General features: G+C 41.6%; 1 protein-coding gene across 2 annotated transcripts in view; it reads left to right on the forward strand.

Annotated features, from left to right (window-relative positions):
- The first annotated feature begins 10,174 nt into the window (after window positions 1–10,174).
- ATF1 (activating transcription factor 1) overlaps window positions 10,175–18,826 on the forward strand; it is a 74,705-nt gene continuing 66,053 nt past the window's right edge. Inside the window, exons 1-2 of one of the 2 annotated variants that reach the window (XM_049883106.1) lie at window positions 10,175–10,492; window positions 13,805–13,903. In XM_049883106.1, coding sequence (XP_049739063.1) covers window positions 10,337–10,492; window positions 13,805–13,903 — 255 coding nt within the window. In that variant the 5' untranslated portion in view covers window positions 10,175–10,336. The remainder of the gene's footprint in view (window positions 10,493–13,804; window positions 13,904–18,826) is intronic. The other variant, XM_049883105.1, reaches the window with a different exon arrangement.

The following is an 18,826-nucleotide window of genomic DNA, read 5'->3' on the forward strand; positions in this document are numbered from 1 at the left end:
ATTAACTCATTGAATATGTTTCCTTTGTCTTGTGTTAATAAATATTGATGCCTGATTGTGTTTAATCCTTCACATGTTGGGAGGGGTTAGGAAATGACAGATTTTAAACTTACCTTCAGGTAGTAAGACACAGTGGTAGCTGGAGTGGTCAAAGGAAAGTGAGCACAGAGATCAAAAACCAATGCTAAAAACAGAGGCCAGATCAAGAGAGAGCGGAGAGTCATTTTGAAAACAGTTAAGTCTTTTGTCAGGACTTCTCAAAGTAACAGTTATAGTTAAGTTTTCCTCCTACCTATGCGGCATTTGGCAGTTCTGAACCGTTGATCATAAACTTGACAATAAACTGAAGGAAGTTTGAATTTTTTCCAATCTGTAACTAGGCTGGACTTCAGCTTTTCCTTAAGTGATACTTCTTTGTTCTTCCGCTTCCTGGTTTCAGGAAACCTGATTGGAGCACATTGAATCATACATGTTTGCAGACACAGAAACTTGTCCTTGAATTATGGTCTGGGCTTTTTTGGCAGCTGAGAACATTTTTTCATTTAATAGACATTTATTGCCTGCCTGCCCACTAAGTTCAAGGCACTGTGATAAAAGCTGAAGCTAGAGAGAGAAAAACATCAAGTCCCTGCCCTTGAAGGAGGTACAGGGTAGAGATGGACTGTAGGAGCAGTTAATATAGGCACCAAATCCAATGGTGAGGGAGAACAGTTGGGAATAGCAGAATAGCATGCTTGAAGAGGTAACATGTGGACTGAGTCAAAGTGAGACAGCCAGATAAAGAAGAACAAGCAGGAAGGCAGAGTTGTAGGTATACTCTGGGAACTGTAATCCATTACTAGGACATAGGGCTTAAGTAGAGAAAGGTAAAAGATACTGTGGAGGGCCTTGTGCTAGGAATTGAGGATTTTTATCCAGGAGGCAAGGGAGAGCCAATGAGGGATTTAAAGCAGAGGAATAACATGCTCAGATTTGCAACAGATTATTCTAGCAATCATACGGAGAATGAATTGGAGTAGAGAGGGAAAGGAAGGTAAGACCAGAGGCAGGGAGGCCAGTTGGGGGGCCTTTCCAGTAATTGCAGCAATAGGATAAGTGCACTTTAACCAAGACAGCAACAACAGTAAGACTGAAGAAGAGAGGCCATCCATGAAAACTGGCAACTAAGATTTCAATGACTGGATATTCAGGGTAAGGAAGAAAGAGGAATCAAACATAACTCCTAGGTTTCTGGCTTGGGGAGTTAGATGTGGGGCCATTTACCAAAACAGGGAACAAAAGAGGAATAGGTTTGGGAAAGAAGATGCAGTGTTCCACTTTGGTCGCATTCATTTGAAGTGCTGTGGAACATGTAAATGAAGAGGTCCAGCAGGCAGTTGAATATTTCTGTCTGTCTCAGGAAAGCTCTGGCCTAAAACTATATGTTTGGGAGACATCCTTTCAAAAGTGGTAGTTGATGCAAATGGAAGTGGATGATATTGCCAAGGAAGATTATGTAGAGTGAGAGGGGGAGTCAGAATGAAGCCATGGGGAATGGCAGGATTTGAAGGATGGGTGGTAGTCCACAAAAGGGAGAAGGCATGACTGGAGAGGTTGGGGCAAAACTAGAAACCGAAGCAAGAGTTTCAAAGACGAGGCAGTGGTCAATAATGCCGAAGGCTACAATAAGGCTGAATAAAATAGGGACTGGATAGCCTCTACTGTATTTGGCAACTGTAGGATGGACTGTAGGAGCAGTTAATATAGGCACCGAATCCAATGGTGAGGGAGAATAGTTGGGAATAGCAGAATAGCATGCTAGAGGAGGTAACATCTGGACTGTGACCTTGACCAGTGCCTTATGGGAAAAGAAGCCCAAAAACTAGTTGAGAGGGGTGAATGCCGAGGTAGTCTGAACGGAAGCTCCTCTTTCCAGAAATTACAAATGGAAAGGAGAGAGGTGATACAGTAGTTAAAAGGGGGATATAGAATCGAGAGGCTTTTTTTAAAGATGGAAGAAATAAAATATTCATGTGTCAAAGGGAAAAGGCAGCAGAGGGGAAATTTCCAAATATAGCAATAAGAGATAATTGATAAAACAAACTCACCTAGGAAGCAGGAGGGGAAGGGGGTCCAGAGAACTGGTGAAAGAATTAGTGTTTGATGGGAGGAAGCACATTTATTCAAATAAAACTGGAAAGGCTGGGTACAGACAAGATCCTGATGTAGGAAGTTGCTCAAGGTCTACCTGATGACCTCATTCACTTCTCTGAACCTCCAGTCTACAAAGATGAACATTCATTTCTGAAGTAATTTCTATAAATATAGGTCTGAAAAAATATGGAGAATCCACAAATAACAGGAGTTCCTAAAGAAGCAGATATAAGACGGAAGAAATTCATTTGTTAAAAAACAAACACTTAAATTAGTTGTGTTCAACTTCAAGCCTAGTGGGAGAAAAACTAAAGTAGAAGGAAGGAAATAATGAAAATAAAAGCTGAAGTTAATAAACAAAACAAATAGGAAAAGGTTTAACAAAACCAGAAGTTGATTTAATAGAAATAACCTAAAAAAATCATTAAAATTCATTGTAAAGATGCAAACAAAAAAACTATTAGGAAACACAAAGGAGAATACAAATACAGTAGAGACTTTTAAAGGATTATTATCAAATTAATTTTAAATTAATTTCCAGATGATTTTGAAAACTGACTCATAGAAAATCTGAATTTTGCCAAACCCACCAGAAAAATCCCATTTTCATATTTAAAAGGAAAAGCTATGCAACTCATTTTACAAAGTTAGCATAATCTTGATACCACATTAGATAAAGTTAAAATTTTTCTATATCAGTCTCACTTGTGAAAAGACTAAATAAAATTTAGAATCTTTGGTTATCTATTCTAGTGCAAACACCTGGAGTTGGAAAACCAAAACTCAAGCTGAAAGAACTGAAGAAAAACTTCAAGCCTCAAGTTGCAATACAGAAGGGTTCTATGGGCAAAATATTGAACGATGCAGGAAGCATCAAAAGATGATGGAAGGAATACACAGAGTCACTATACCAAAAAGAATTGGTCAACATATTCAACCATTTCAGGAGGTAGCATGTGATCAAGAACCAATGTTACTGAAGGAAGAAGTCCAAGCTGCACTGAAGCCATTGTAGAAAAACCAGGCTCCAGAAATTGATGGAATACCAACTGAGATGTTTCAACAAACGAATGCAACACTGGAAGTGCTCACTCATCTATACCAAGACATTTGGAAGCCAGCTACCTGATCAGCCAACGGTAAGAGATCCATATTTGTGTCCATTCCACAGGATGCAGAAATTATTGAACAATATCATTAATATCACACCCAAGTAAAATTCTGCTGAAGATTAATTAAAAATGGTTGCAGGAGTACATAGGCAAGGAACTGCCAGAAATTCAAGCTGGATTCAGAAGAGGATGTGGAACGATGGATATCATTGCTGATGTCAGATGGATCCTGGCTGAAAGCTGAGAATACCGGAAAGATATTTACCTGTGTCATTGACTATGTGAAGGCATTCGACTGTGTGGATCATAGCAAACTATGGATAACATTGCAAAGAATGGGAATTCCAGAACACTTAATTGTGCTCATGGGGAACCTGTGCATAGACTAAGAGGCAGTCATTCGAACAGAACAAGGGGATACTGAGTGGTTTAAAACCAGAAGGGTGTCAGCGTTGTATCCTTTCACCATACTTATTTGATCTGTATGCCGAGCAAATAATCCGAGAAGTTGGACTAAATGAAGAAAGATGAGGCATCAAGATTGGAGGAAGACTTATTAACAACCTGTGTTATGCAGATGACACATTACTTGCTGAAAGTGAAGAGGACTTGAAGCACTTACTGACAAAGATCAAAGACCACAGCCTTCAGTATGGATTACACCTCAACATAATGATAACAAAAATCCTCTCAACTGGATCAATAAGCAACATCATGATGAACAGAGAAAAGACTGGAGTTGTCAAGGATTTCATTTTACTTGGATTCACAATCAACACCCATGAAAGCAGCAGTCAGGAAATCAAATGACATATTGATTGCATTGAGCAAATCTGCAAAATACTTCAGAGGGTTAAATGCAAAGATGTCACTTTGAGGACTAAGGTGCGCCTGAACCAAGCTATGGTATTTTCAATTGCCTCATATGCATGTGAAAGCTGGAGAATGAATAAGGAAGACTGAAGGAGAACTGATGCATTTCAATTATGGTGTGGGCAGAGAATATAGAATATACCATAGACTGCCAGAAGAATAAACCGATCTGTTTTGGAAGAAATACAGCCAGAATGCTCCTTAGAAGCAAGGATGGCGAGACTTTGTCTTATGTACTTTGGACATGTTATCAGGAGGAACCAGTACCTGGAGAACCTCATCGTTGGTAAAGTAGAGGGTCAGCAAAAAAGATGACCCTCAATGAGATGGACTGACACAATGGCTGCAAAAATGGACTGAAACAGCAACGACTGTGAGGATGGCGCAGTGCTGGGCAGTGTTTTGTTCTGTTATACTTAGGGTCCTTATGTGTCATAGCTGACTCGATGGCACCTAACGACTGTTTTTTTGGAAGAGTTTGTGAATAATTAGTACTAATTTTTGTATAAATATTTGATAGAATTTATCAGTGAAGCTATCTGGGCCAGGGCTTTTCTTTGTGGGTACACACACACATATCCTCTAAGGATGTGGTAATGAGTTTTGATTTTAAGTGCAATAAGATGCCTTTGGTGGCATTTGTTTTGGTGTCATTAATTGATTTGTATTTTTTAAAAGGTACTTTGTTTGCTATGTAGAAAAAGGACCATGGATGGATATTGTGAAGAAGTTTTAAACTTTTTGTGTGTGTGTGGGGCACATGCTCGAACTATGAATTCCATAAAGGCAATCACCTGAAAGTACAAATATAGAAAACTGATCACTGGTCAATGTCTTAGGCTGGGTTCTCTAGAGAAGCAAAACCAGTGAAATGTATGAATATATGTACAGTGATTTAGATCAAGGAAGTGGCTCATGCGTTTGTAGAGGCTGGAAAGTCCCAAGACCAAGGCTGGAGGGTTCTCCTGACTCAAGTAGCTGCAGAGGCTGGTGAACCCAAGATCAGCAGGTCAGACAGCAGACCTCTGGCTCACAGGCTACGGAGACTGACCAGTCCCAAGATCGGCAGGTAAGCTGGCTAGCTCAAGTCCCAAGAACCGGACGTTAGATGAACAGGGGCCAGCTGCAAGATCCAGAGTAAGCAAAAGCCAACGAACTTGGCTAGAAAGTCCACCTATATTGAATGCAGTCCACTCCCCCAAGGAAATTTCACTGTCAACTGATTGACTTCTCATAACAGAGCTCATCATGGATGTGAGATTACATTATATCAGATCGCATTATGGGGGGGTTTACATCATTACATAGCTACCAAACTACATCATAACTGCCAAACCACTGAGAATCATGGCCCAGACAAGTTGACACACAACTTTAACCATCACGGTCAATAAATGAAAAAGTTACTCAGTAAAGGAACTCATTATGAGTCATGTATGCTTTAAATATTTTAATTTAAAACATACAAGTATACATTTATTCATGAATCTTTTGATGGAGAGCCAACACTGTTTTGAATATAGATCCACCAACTGAAGTATATCAATGAAAGATGGAGTCATCTTGCATAAAACAACGTCTGTAACTTGTATTTGATTTTCAGGTTGTTTACTTAAAGATACTTGAAACAATCTGAACGCAGAATTTTTTTTTACCAATTTTTTGCATCTAATTTGACAATACATTTTAAATAATGGTCCCAGAACCAGAGCTTGTAAAGTCAAATCTTTCCAAAGCATTTCAACTTAGTTTTTATATAAACAAAAACTGCTTTTCTGCACTCATATTTAATTGGTTAACGTAATAGTTACTTGTTTTATTATAGTTACAAGTACAGCTGGTATAAACAGGATTAGGACTAACTCTAATTTTTTTCTTCTATAATCTTATTATACAGCTCATCTAGTAGAAATGCACAGAATACTAGAAGGCAGCCTACTAAATGTCAATTAATCCGGGGAGTCAGTTAAATGGGGGTAGATTAAAAGATGATCATCTGTAAATTGTATTTGAATGTGTCAAGTATCATCACTGCCAAGTGGGAGTATTAAAAAGCTGCTGACCAGCCCTCAGGCTGACCTCTCTGGACCTCCTAAATTCCCCCAGAATCTTCACACTGGCAGGTTGCTCTGGCCAGCATAAAGAAGGTTCCTCCAGTAGCTGAATGTCTATTCTAGGCTGTCTTGCTACAACTCTGTAATAATCTTGAAGGTAGTTTGCTTTTGCAGTCCAACTAATACAAACAATAACCAGTACTTGCCGTTCTTTGGAAACCCTATGGGGCTGTTCTACTCTGTCCTATATAGGGTGGCTATGAGTCAGAATCAACTTGACAGTAACAGGTTTGTTTTGTTTTGTTGTCTATTTTAGGTTTTTACCAGTGGAACCAGGTAGGATCCTACTGAAATATACAATGCAAGAAATAATGATGGTTTGGACTAAGGTGGTGGTGGTGGACATACAGTGAAAGTGAGGTTACAAGGGAAATTATATGTCCTGCGTCCAGGTATATTAGTAAGTACTCTCAAAATAACAGCAACCAAATTAAGCTAGTTTAAATAGCAAAGGACTAGTCAGTACACTGGGTCCCTAGTGGCACAGGTGCTTGACTACTAGCTGAAAGGTTGGCAGTTCGAATCCTCCCAGAGGCACATCAGAAGACAGGCCTGGCAATCTGCTTCGAAACATCATATAGCCTTGCTATACCCTGCACACATGGAGTCACCATGAGTCAGAATTGACTCAACAGCAACTAAAAACATTCAGTACAAGGACAAAGGGCAGCTTATGGAACCCGAAGGCTGTGACACGCAGTTGTGCCTCAGGCAGATACTAGAACTTGCTTGCTGTCTCAGCTAACTGGCTTTATGGGTGGATGGAAGATGTCCATTATACAGCTCCCAACTTGAGGTTCATTCATCTAGGGAGATTAATTTTTGCCCCTTACCAATTTCCATTGGGGAGACTCTTGATGGCCCAACTTTGGGTAAGGTGCCCATTGTTGGTAAGATATGAATGACTGTGAGGAGGAGTTCCCATAAAAGGGGGAAGGATTGGACGGACAGCTCTGTAGTTGTTCACTACTCCAGTGCCTTACAGGTATATAGGCTCAATTCCAGATTAGATAACAGGAGGCAGTGAATAGTCTCAGAGCTGAGTGATCTGGGACAACTTGTCTCAGGAGTGTTACCTGAAATAGTGTGATTGTAGTTAATACTACCAATCCCTGCAGGGATTTAGGACCTATCTTTGGTTTCCTTGTGTGTTTAGACTTGAGAATTGAAGGACAAAAAAAACCCAAAACAATTAAGCCTATATTTAGGCCACAAAGCCTGTATCTATCAGCTTTAAATAATTTCTGACTTGAGAGGTAGGCTGTCCCAGATACTGTTCCAGGCTTTTAAGGCCTCCACTCTGGCTCAGTCCCTTTGTTAATTCATGAGGCTTCTCTGAATGTGTGGCCACTTAGTGTTTTTCAGCTAAGTTTCCAGTAGTTACATTGAAGTGTCTTCCATATTAATAGCCAACATTTTTTAGTGCTTACTCTGTGCCAGACAGGGCTGTACATGTATTAAACTCCATCTATAAAAAAAAAAAAAAAAATTTTTTTTTTTTTTTTTTTTTATAAAACCCCATGGGATAGGTGGAGTTATTGAGTCCATTTCATTATAATGCCCCCTCTTTCCTAACTGGAAAAAAAGTATGCTAAAAGAGCTAAACAGGTGCCATCACAGGCTTCACCAGTTTGTTTTAAAACAACAATTACTTATTTTTTCAGTAATTCTAGGACTTAGACTGAGTATTCTTCTCCCGATTTTGATAAGGAGACTTACACTCAAAGAGGTTGGATAATTTGCTCACTCAAAAACCTAGTACGCCTAACATGAGCAAAATAAGGGCAGTCACCTGTTCTAGCTTGTAATAGGTAGTGAACAATGTGAGCTCTTAAGTGTTTGGCACAGAGTAACACTACAATTTTAAACCACATTGTCTGTATCTGGCCCAAAAGGTCAGAAACGGGAGGGGCTCTTTCTTCAAATCAACTTAATAGTGGAGATTTAACTAGCAAAATGTCAGAAAAGTTTTGGAACTTTTTGTCAAAAGCATGCTAAAGGGTTTATTTATCGAGGAGTTGAAGCACTTACTGAGGAAGATCAAAGAATACAGCCTTCAGTATGGATTACAACTCACCATAAAGAAAACCAAAATCCTCACAACTGGACCAATAAGTAATATCGTGATAAACGGAAAAATGATTAAAGTTGTCAAGGATTTCATTTTACTTGGATCCACAATCAATGCCCATGGAAGCAAAATGGAAGCAGCAGTCAAGAAATCAAACGATGTATTTGCACTGGGCAAATTTAATGTGTTAAAAAGCAAAGATGTCACTTGGAGGACTAAGATGCACCCGACCCAAGCCATGGTTTTCAATCACCTCATATGCATGTGAAAGCTGTACAATGAATAAGGAAGACCAAAGAATTGATGCCTTTGAATTATGGTGTTGGTGAAGAATACTGAATATGCCATGGACTGCCAAAGAACAAATCTATCTTGGAAGAAGTACATCCAGACTGCTCCTTAGAAGCCAGGATGGTGCGACTTCCTCTTACTTATTTTGGGCACGTTATTAGGAGGGACCAGTCCCTGGAGAAGGATGTCATGCTTGGTAAAGTGGAGGGTGAGGGAAAAACAGGGAGACCCTCAACAAGATGTTTTGACACAGTGGCTGCGACAATGGGCTCAAACATAGCAATGATTCTAAGGATGGTGCAGGACCGAGCAGTTTCGTTGTTACACACAGTATCCCTATGCGTCCGAACCGACTCTACAGTACCTAACATCACCATAGCTATAAAAGAACACTAAGGAAATGAATAAAACAAAAAATTCAGAATAAAGCTGTCCTACCCCAGATAAGTGGTTACACACACATTCATAAATTTATTTTTTAAACTTTCATAATTTATTAGATGACTGCGTAACACTTTATTTTACGATATCGCATTGTATGTAACTTTTTTATTCACAGTTGAACGTTTTGGGGAATGTGTACTACAGCTTACTACACCAAAGTGGAGTTCAAACACTCTACTGGCACCTAAGTCTTCGTAAAAAACGCTATTTCATATGGATGAAAGGATGCAACTCGCAATACTATTTCATAAGATTCAGAACATGAGTGAACTAAGAGAAGCTAAGATAAAGTCTCCACGCTTCAAAAGTTACTTCCCCTTACAGGAGCGTGGACAGGTCGAGGACCACAACTCTGGCCCTGATCCCCCAACCCAGAACACATACTGGCTGAGCCTAGAGCGTTGTCACTAACGGATGAAAACTGCCCCACACCGAGCGACCTCCTGAAAGCTAGTGAGGCCCTCCGGCAACAGACATGCAAGAGGAGGAGGGGGGAAAGGTTTAAATCCTGACGCGAAAGAAACAGCCCAGGTTGCGTTCACCCCCAGCTTTCTCCAGGGTCACACCCGCTAGCTGCACAATTCGCAGTCCCAAAAAGACCCGTACAAGATGGCGGCGCATCACGTGAGCAACGCGCTGACGTACGACGGCGGCCCGCAGGGAAGAGCCGCCTAACCTTCAACCCCCCCCCGCTCACTTGCACTCAGTTTTGCCCCCCTTGCCTCCCCCGCCCTCGGCTTGGTGTAGATAATGCCGCCACTGGGGGCCCTGGCTGCCGAGGAAACGGTAGCCTAGGACAGTTGGCTGTTAAGTGACATTGGCTCTTCCCGGCCCACCAGATCGCTGAGAAACAGGCACGTCCCCCGCCGCGTGAGGGGGTGGAGAAAGGGGTAGTGAACTCGGATCCACCCTGGGAGGGGGGAGTGGAAGTTCACGCCCCAGACAGCGGCGAGGCGGCAGCCACAGGTAAGTGGGGGCGGGGAGGGACGTGCTCCCGTGGCCTGGACGCGAGAGGGCGCGGGGACGCGGCGCCAGCGGGGCGGCAGAGCCGGGGTGCGCGCCGGGGCGGGGGTCGCGCGCCGGAGGCCGCGGTGGGGGAGGGGCGCGGCGGGCGCGCGGCAGAAGGGGGAGGGGCCGCTGCCGCTGGGCCGCCCGCGGTTACCCGGCTGCGCGCGCTTCCGGTTCGTGCGCAGCGGGCGCTCGCGTCGTCTCACCGCTGTACCCATTTTCAGCCGTCTCCTTTCCTCCTCCTGTCCTCGTCCCCAAATAAAAATAATACCGAAAACCGTTGCTGCAGGATGGCTTTAGTCTCACGAGCCGCCCCTCGGCGGTCGAAGGCAAGAGCTCTCCGGCGGAGGTCTCGGGGCTGGGCCGGGAGGCGGAGGGGAGGCGGCGTGGCTTTGGCCTCGGCACCTTGGCCGTCGAGCGGACCCGGACACCGGTTAACTCCGCGAGTGAGTCCACAGAGCGCGCTGGGAGCCCCCTGGGTTTCAGACCCCAGCCCGGGCCAGCCGAGGAGGGCGCACAGCCATTATCCTCATGGAGCTTACAGTCTAGTGGGGAGGCAAACAGTGAAATAATCACGTATACACATGTATACAACAGTAATGGAAAAGCGCAGCTGATGGGTGAGGAAGGAGAGTGGGATAGGAGCTCTTGGCACGCCGAGGTCGTCTGTTCCCTTTGGACAAATGGTCAGATCGAAGAAACGTTCTCCTTGGTTTTCTCCTGTATCACAAAACAGCATGCCATTTCACGGCTCCAGCTATGTCGTGGGGCGTGTAGCTTAATCGCTTTAAAATTATTGTAGGTGGTCAATAACGTCTAGTTGTTTTGTTAGTTTTTGCAGAGCATTGGGCTAAGAATAGTCTTTGAGAGCCCTTACGCTTTTGAGGCTATTTCAACATAGATTTGGCAAGCATCTCTGTCAGACTGGCCTCACGTGTGTTAAGAATTTACTCAGTATTTTTTTATGTTCCCAAAATGCATTTTACCCTGTAAGCTTTGTTGCCAACAAAATACGCAGCTCTATTAAAATGCAGTTTTTTCGATAGACTTTGTAATGTACTGTTATCTCACCGTCTCGATTAGAGTCAATGAAGTTGTAAAGCCGAATGAATGTGTTATGCTCTTTATTTTTTGTAGTTACCTTTTGCTGTTAGGTTTCTGGCGTATCTGTGCAGTACTACTAAATTACCAGTAGGTGGTAGTCCTTTCTGAAAATTCCTTTTTCTCAAGTCATCCTGCTTATTTACAATGAATTTCCAGCTCTATTTTTTACTGATGTTGTCAGAGTATAACCTTTATCTGCTCACTTTTTCTTTTCAGCTATTGTTTGTAAATTGAAGTTAAGATTAATAGTCTTAAAAACTTACTCTACACAGATTAAAACGTGTTTAAAGGCTTTTCTGTAAAAATAAAGTAAGGCCCAGGCAGCAGCTATAAACTTAACGAGGACCACCCCAAGCTGGGCAGGATCACAAGGGGTGCTGTGAAGCACAACTTCACAAGCACCATCAATAGGAATGAATATGTGGAGCTGAGAAATAAGACAGGCTGTGGTCTTGCTGACATAAGAGTGAATGCAAGGAAAGGCAGGGCTCTTTTTCTTTTTAATTTTTATTGTGCTGTAAGTGAAAGTTTACAAACCAGGTCAGTCTCTCATGCAAAAATTTACATACACCTTGCTAACTAACTACAAAAAAAGTTTTTTTTTTTTTTTTTTTTTTAACTCTCCTAATTGCTCTCCCTCTGATGAGATAGCACAGTACTTCCCCCCACTCTCTCTCCTCGTGTACATTTGGGTAGCCTCTGGCCACCTCTGCCTTCTCATCTCCTCTCCAGACAGGAGATGCCAACATAGTCTCATGTGTCGACTTGATCCAAGAAGCTTGTTCTTCACCAGTCTCATTTTCCATCCCCTATTCCAGTCCAATCCCTGTCTGAAGAGCTGGCTTTGGGAATGGTTCTTGCCCTGGGGTAACAGAAGGTCCGGGGTCTGTGGCCTCCGGGGTCCCTCCAGTCCCAGTCTGACCGTTAAGTCTGGTCTTTTTATGAGAATTTGGGGTCTGCATCCCACTGCTCTCCTGCTCCCTCAGGGTTTCTCTGTTGAGTTCCCTGTCAGGGCAGTCATCTGTTGTGGTCAGGTACCATCTAGCTCTTCTGGTCTCGGGCTGATGTAGTCTCTGGTTTATGTGGCCCTTTTTGTCTCTTAGGCTCATAATTATTTTGTGCCTTTGGTGTTCTTCACTCTTCCTTGTTCCAGGTGGGTTGAGACCAATTGATGCATCTTAGATGGCTGCGTTTAAGACCGCAGACGCCACTCTCCAAAGCGGGATACAGAATGTTTTCTTAATAGATTTTATTATGCCAGTTGACTTGGATGTCCCCTGAAACCATGGTCCTCAAACCCCCGCCCCAGGCAGGGCTCTTTTAAGGAAACTTGCAGAGAAAGTAACATTATATGCTAGGCATTAAATATTTTTTTATATCTCCCAGATATTTCAGAGATACGTGAATTGAAGTTCAAAGAAATTATCATTCACCATGGATCTTATAATAAATTGTGAATGCAAGACTTGAAGCCAGGACTGTTTTAATCCAAAGAAAGACTAATGATATATTTAAAAAGGAAAAAAATGAAAACCACTTTATGTTTGAGGTGATTTTATAACTTCTCTTAACGACTGAAAACAACAGCTTCAATACCGGTGTTAAAAATGAAATTTTTTATGTCGAAAAGGGATAAAAGAAAACACGTAGGCTTGAACTTAAAAATTAAGTCAGCAATGCCAGGGGGCAGGTACCTAATTGCTCTCTCTTTTTTCATGTCTTTGCATGTAACCGTAAGAACCTTAAATTCTACCCAATTTTTTTTTACCAGTCTTTTTGTTAGTAGTGCTCTACCCATTTGATATATGTGGTCCCTCATAGTCCCTTTATTCTCGTTCTTACCCAGCCAATATATCCTGCAGTTGATTGTCTAGATCTTTAGAACTTCCTTAGGTATAGTTTTATTTTGCTTTGTTCAACTCTTAATAAAGTACGTAAAACTATATGTACAATTGAAGCCTTGGTGGCACAGTGGTTAAGAGCTCAACTTCTAACCAAAAAGTCGACAGTATGAATCCACCAGCTGCTCCTTGGAAACCCTACGGGGCAGTTCTACTCTGTTCTATAGCGTTGCTATGAGTTGGCATCAACTTGACAGCAACGGGTTTGGTTTGGTAATGGGTATATGTACAATAAGAAACTGTCCCTTAGACGGAAGAATGCTTTTGTCCATGGACAGGAAGACTAGTATGCTTCTGGAGTGGGATAATGTTTGCAAATTTAATCACAATAATTTATGTACATATGTGCCACTTGTTAAATTTAAGTCTGTTCACATGGTTCAAAATTTAAAAAATTTAAAAGAATATACAAGGAAAAGTCTCTCTTCAGTCTATACCCCCTAGCTACCAGTTCTCCTCCATGGAGGCAACCAGGTTACGGAGTTTATATACAACTATATTTGCATACTGTACGTATTTTATAGCATTTTCATTTATCATTTTTAAAGAACTTTTAATTAGGTCTCTATACACCCAGAGTAGAGAGTCATGGGGACATAATTAAGCAGAATAAATTGAGCTCAGCACATAGTATGGAAAACTTTTGTTTTATTCCTCCGACAAAGTATGCATGTTAAGAAATATCTTAAGATTTCTTGAAAATGAAGTTAGAAGGCAACTTTTAACTGCTGCTTTTTTTTCCTCCCCTTATAGTTGATTATGGAAGATTCCCACAAGAGTAACACTTCAGAAACAGCACCTCAACCCAGTTCAACAGTTCAGGGAGCTCATATCTCTCATATTACTCAACAGGTAAAGCAGGGGCCAGCCAAAATACTGAGCCAGTAAAGAATATTTTCTCTGCAGATTAATCTGTTGTTTAAGATCTTTAATTACTAATGTTTGAAAAGAGAACTAAGCAAAAAAGGCTGTAAAATGTTAAAGTGTAAGAAAGGAAGGTGGATTCGATTTAAATATCTTGTCAAGATCCTTGCTTTTATTTTCTTTTATACAGAGTATATTTAGTGTTACTTTAATATGTACATCAACCTCAAAACTTGGAGAAGTAGATTTTATTTTATAAGGTGCATGATTTATTTTGATTTTTATTTTTAGACTGGTTTTGTTGCTACACCAGAAAAATGAAAAATTATTTGACTCAGGGCTCATTCGAAATAGACTAATAGTTTCACAGGATGAGTCATCTTCAACACATTTATCATGGGTATATGGGAAATACTTTTGCTGAACTGAAAAATAGGTTCTCTTTAGAAAATTAAACAAGATTGACAGGCATGCATATTACAGAACTAATGATATGTTTTTACCCAGCAAATATGTTTAAAAAGGTTTATAAACATGAACTAACATTAGATTTTAAAACATTAAAAAATTTCAGTCAGGACAGCTTTTAAAATGTAAAATTTAGAGTCACATGGCTATCTCTGTTCTTCCATTCTTTTCGTGTAGTCCCTTAGGCAATAAGGAATGCCTTCAAGAGGGTGCACAGGGTGCTTTAGGAAGCTCATTGGTACCTGCTCTCTGTAGACCAGGGTTGAACAGTAGAAGATTCTGTCCTGGAACTGGGTTCCCTAGTGTTAGTGGAGGTGGTAGTAATAGAGTAATAGAGGCCAAGTGGTGGCACTTAAATGTTAGAGGCAAAGATGTAAAAGACAGCAAGGCTGGAGTGGTAACCAGGGTGCCTTCACCTGTAAGGACTGTGAGAGCTATTGACCATGGTATTTTTAGGGACAAGAGAGATGGTCAGCTGACCAGGGCTAGTGAGCAGAAGGCTGATGTTAGCTGCCACAATGAAAAATCACAATCCTTTACCCACTATCTAGATCTTAAGCATTTCTTGGACTCATTACTTGAAGGGCAGACTAAGTCTCCCTAAGGAAGGACTCTGAAATGCTACCACAGGCCTGTATAGTAACCCTAGTCTTTGACCGATGGACCATATGGCCATTTACTATAGTAAATGTAAACTGGGGAAAGGGGAATACCCAGACCTTGTGAGGACAGTTGGACATAGGGACTGAACTGACAGTGCTCTCAAATCAGTTAAAACACCGTCATGGTCCCCCAGTTACAAAAAAAACCAAACCCAGTGCTGTCGAGTTGATTCCGACTCATAGCGACCCTGTAGGACAGAGTAGAACTGCCCCATAGAGTTTCCAAGGAGCGCCTGGTGGATTCAAACTGCTCACCCTTTGGTTAGCAGCCGTGGCACTTAAACACTACGCCACCAGGGTTTCCAGGTCCGCCAGTTAGAGTAGGAGATTTGAAAAATGGTTATCGACCCAAGACAATTTTACAGTGAAACTGTGGACCTATCTTACAGTTATTTACCTAGCCCCTGAGCATAACTGGGATGGATACACTTAGCTCTGGTCGTATAATCACTCCATATACCATAGTCAGGCACTCGTTCTTTTCTGGGGTCCAGGAGCAGACCAGATACGTGTACTTGTTCCAAGAACCTATGGGATTGTGCTTCAGCTCTCTTATTAGGGCTTGCCAGAGGCTATATACTGCATCTTTATCTGTCATAGACAACTGTAGCACCACTGGATCTGCTAAGTCATATCACTTGAGGACCTCTCACCATTGTTCTTAGTGACTCACTTGCAGAATTTGTGCTCTTGTTCCTGCAACCCTAGGCTCTGCTGGACTAGAGGTTCCGGTTTCCAGTGGGGGAGCATTTTCACCAGTGAACACAGGAAAGTTTCTATTACCTCTTGGTAACTTTGGGTTCCTCATGCCAGTGGACCAGCAGGACAAAAGGAAACTTACTAATCTGTCAGGGATAGTTGACCCTGATTATAATAAGGAGCTGAAGTTGCTGATACATAATGTGGACACCAAAGAGTGTGGTTAGAACTCAGGAGGAGTCACTGTGGTGCCTTTTCCTGTTTCTGTGTCTTTCATTTCACTAAAAAAGCAACTATAGCCTAACAAGGCAACAACTCAAATCTCTCAGGGATGAAAGTGTGGGTCACCCTACCTTGTACGCCACCTAGATCAGCTGAAGTGAGGGTAAGGAAAATCTAGAATGGGTGATAGAAGAGGGAGATATGAGTATCAGTTAAAGCCTTGAGCTAACTGTAGCAGTTTGAAAGGACCAAAGCACTGCCTGGACTCTTTCCCCTATGGAAAAAGGGCTTTAAGCCACTGGGAAAGGGTAATAAACTCTGTTTTACATTGTGGCTGGGGGAAGGGAAAAGGAAAACACACTAACCCTGGGAGAAGAGCAGGAAACTCTCCTGGGCTCAGACCATTAGAGTTTTTTTTACTACTGGAAGAAGGCAGGATTAGTGAGAAAGCCTACCCTTGACCCAGGGCTATAAGGCCTGCCTAAGACTGAGACTGGGCCAGGACAACAGAGAACCTCGCTGTCACCTACCACCAGGCTAGCAAGTCAAGCAACAGTGTAGTCTACCCCTGGGGGAAGGGAAAGAATATAGAGAGTCTCTTTGAGGCAGATACATAGAGAGGGCCTAAAGCTGAGAGTGGAGCAGGAACGTTGAGAAAAACCCTGTGTAAACCAGCCCTCATTTTAAGCAGAAGGTAACACTAGAGCAGTTTGAATCTGGTGGTGCACTGAAGGTGATCATAGCAGCAAAACCAAAACCCAGCTGAACTTCTGACTAGATTGGTTGAACATCTCCCAACCCATACACACAAATGGGCTAGTAGAAGAAGATGTGTACCCATTTCTGGACATAAATACTACTTACCCCAGTATCTAATATCTTTCTCATAATATCCATCAGTCAGGTGGAAATTATGAAATATGTACAAAAAAGCAAAAAAAAAAAAAACAGCCTACTGTCAAGAATCGAAATAACAGAACCAGAGTCAGGATGACTCAGCTGCTGGAATTACCAGATAGTGAATTAAAGATCACAGTGAGTAGTTTGTTAAAGACTCCAGTGGAAAAGGTAGACAGCGTGAATGAACAAATGAAAACTTTAGCAGAGGGATAGAAACTATATGGAAGAGTCATATAGAAATCCTGAAAATAAAAGAATATGGTAACATAGATGCAGTGTAGGTTTGAGCTTACTGGTAGACTTGACCAAGGAAAAAATCCGTGAACTTGAAGATAGTCAATAGAAATTACCCAGACTGAAAACCAAAAGAAAAAGAACTGGAAGAATAAAACAGAACAGAGCATCCAAGAGCTGTGTGACAATGTGTAATGGTTTCACATAGGTCTAATCAAAGCCATGGGACGAGTTGAGATTACTGGGGGGTGAGTATAGCCAGAGACAGCGTCAGTGGATTTAACTCGGGGGCTTTATAACATTTGGAGCTTGGAGAGATGAGGAACTAGCAAAGAAGACTGAGAAAGGGTGATCAGTGAGGTAGGAGGAAAACCAAGAGAGATTGGAATCTTGGAAATCAAGAGTGGTGATGGTCAACTGGTAGATCAAGTAGGATGAGCAGTGGAAATTAACTGTCAGGTAATATGGAGTTCATTGACAACTTTGACAAAAGCTATTTCAGCGGGAGTGAAAGTCTTAATTTGATTTAAGAGAGCGTGGGAGACCAATGGAGCAGAATTGAGAATCCAGACATAAATCCATCCACATATGAGCAGTTGATATCTGACAAAGGCCCCAAAACAGTTAAATGGGGACAAGACGGTGAATAGTGCAGGCATAACTGGATATCCATCTGCAAAAAAATGAAACAAGACCCATACCTCACTCCGTCCACAAAAACGAGCTCAAAATGGATCAAAGACCTAAATATGAAATCTAAAATGGTAAACATCATGAAAGAAAAGATAGGGACAACGTTAGGAGCCCTAATACATGGCATAAACAGTATACAAAACATTATTAAGAATGCGGAAGAGAAACTAGATAACTGGGAGCTCCTAAAAATCAAACACCTATTTATGCTCATCCAAAGACTTCACAAAAAGAGTAAAAAGACTACCTACAGACTGGGAAAAAGTTTTTAGCTATGACATTTCAGGTCAGCGCCTGATCTCTAAAATCTACATGATACTGCAAAAACTCAACTACAAAAAGACAACCCAATTAAAAAATGGACAAAAAATATGAACAGACCTTCACTAAAGAAGGCATTCAGGAAGCTAACAGATACAGGAGGAAATGTTCACGATCGTTAGCCATTAGAGAAATGCAGATCAAAAGTACAATGAGATTTCATGTCGCTCCAACAAGGTTGGCATTAATCCAAAAAACACAAAATAATGTTGGAGAGGCTGTGGAGAGACTGGAACACTTCTACACTGCTGGTGGGAATGTCAAATGGTACAACCACTTTGGAAATCGATTTGGCACTTCCTTAAAAAGCTAGAAATAGAACTACCGTACAATCCAGCAGTCCCACTCCTTGGAATATATCCTAAGGAAATTAGAGCCTTTACACGAACAGATATATGCATACCCATGCTTATGGCAGCACTGTTTACGATAGCAAAAAGATAGAAGCAACCAAGGTGCCCATGAACAGATGAATGGATAAATAAATTATGGTACATTCACGCAATGGAATACTACGCATCGATAAAGAACAGTGAGGAACCTGTGAAACATTTCATAACATGGAGGAACCTGGAAGGCATTATGCTGAGTGAAATTAGTTGCAAAAGGACAAATATTGTATAAGACGACTATTATAAGAACTTGAGAAATAGTTTAAACTGAGAAGAAAACATTCTTTCGTGGTTACGAGAGGGGGGAGGGAGGGAAGGGT

The sequence above is a fragment of the Elephas maximus genome, chromosome 4, assembly GCF_024166365.1.
Source record: "Elephas maximus indicus isolate mEleMax1 chromosome 4, mEleMax1 primary haplotype, whole genome shotgun sequence".
NCBI classification, from domain to species: domain Eukaryota; kingdom Metazoa; phylum Chordata; class Mammalia; order Proboscidea; family Elephantidae; genus Elephas; species Elephas maximus.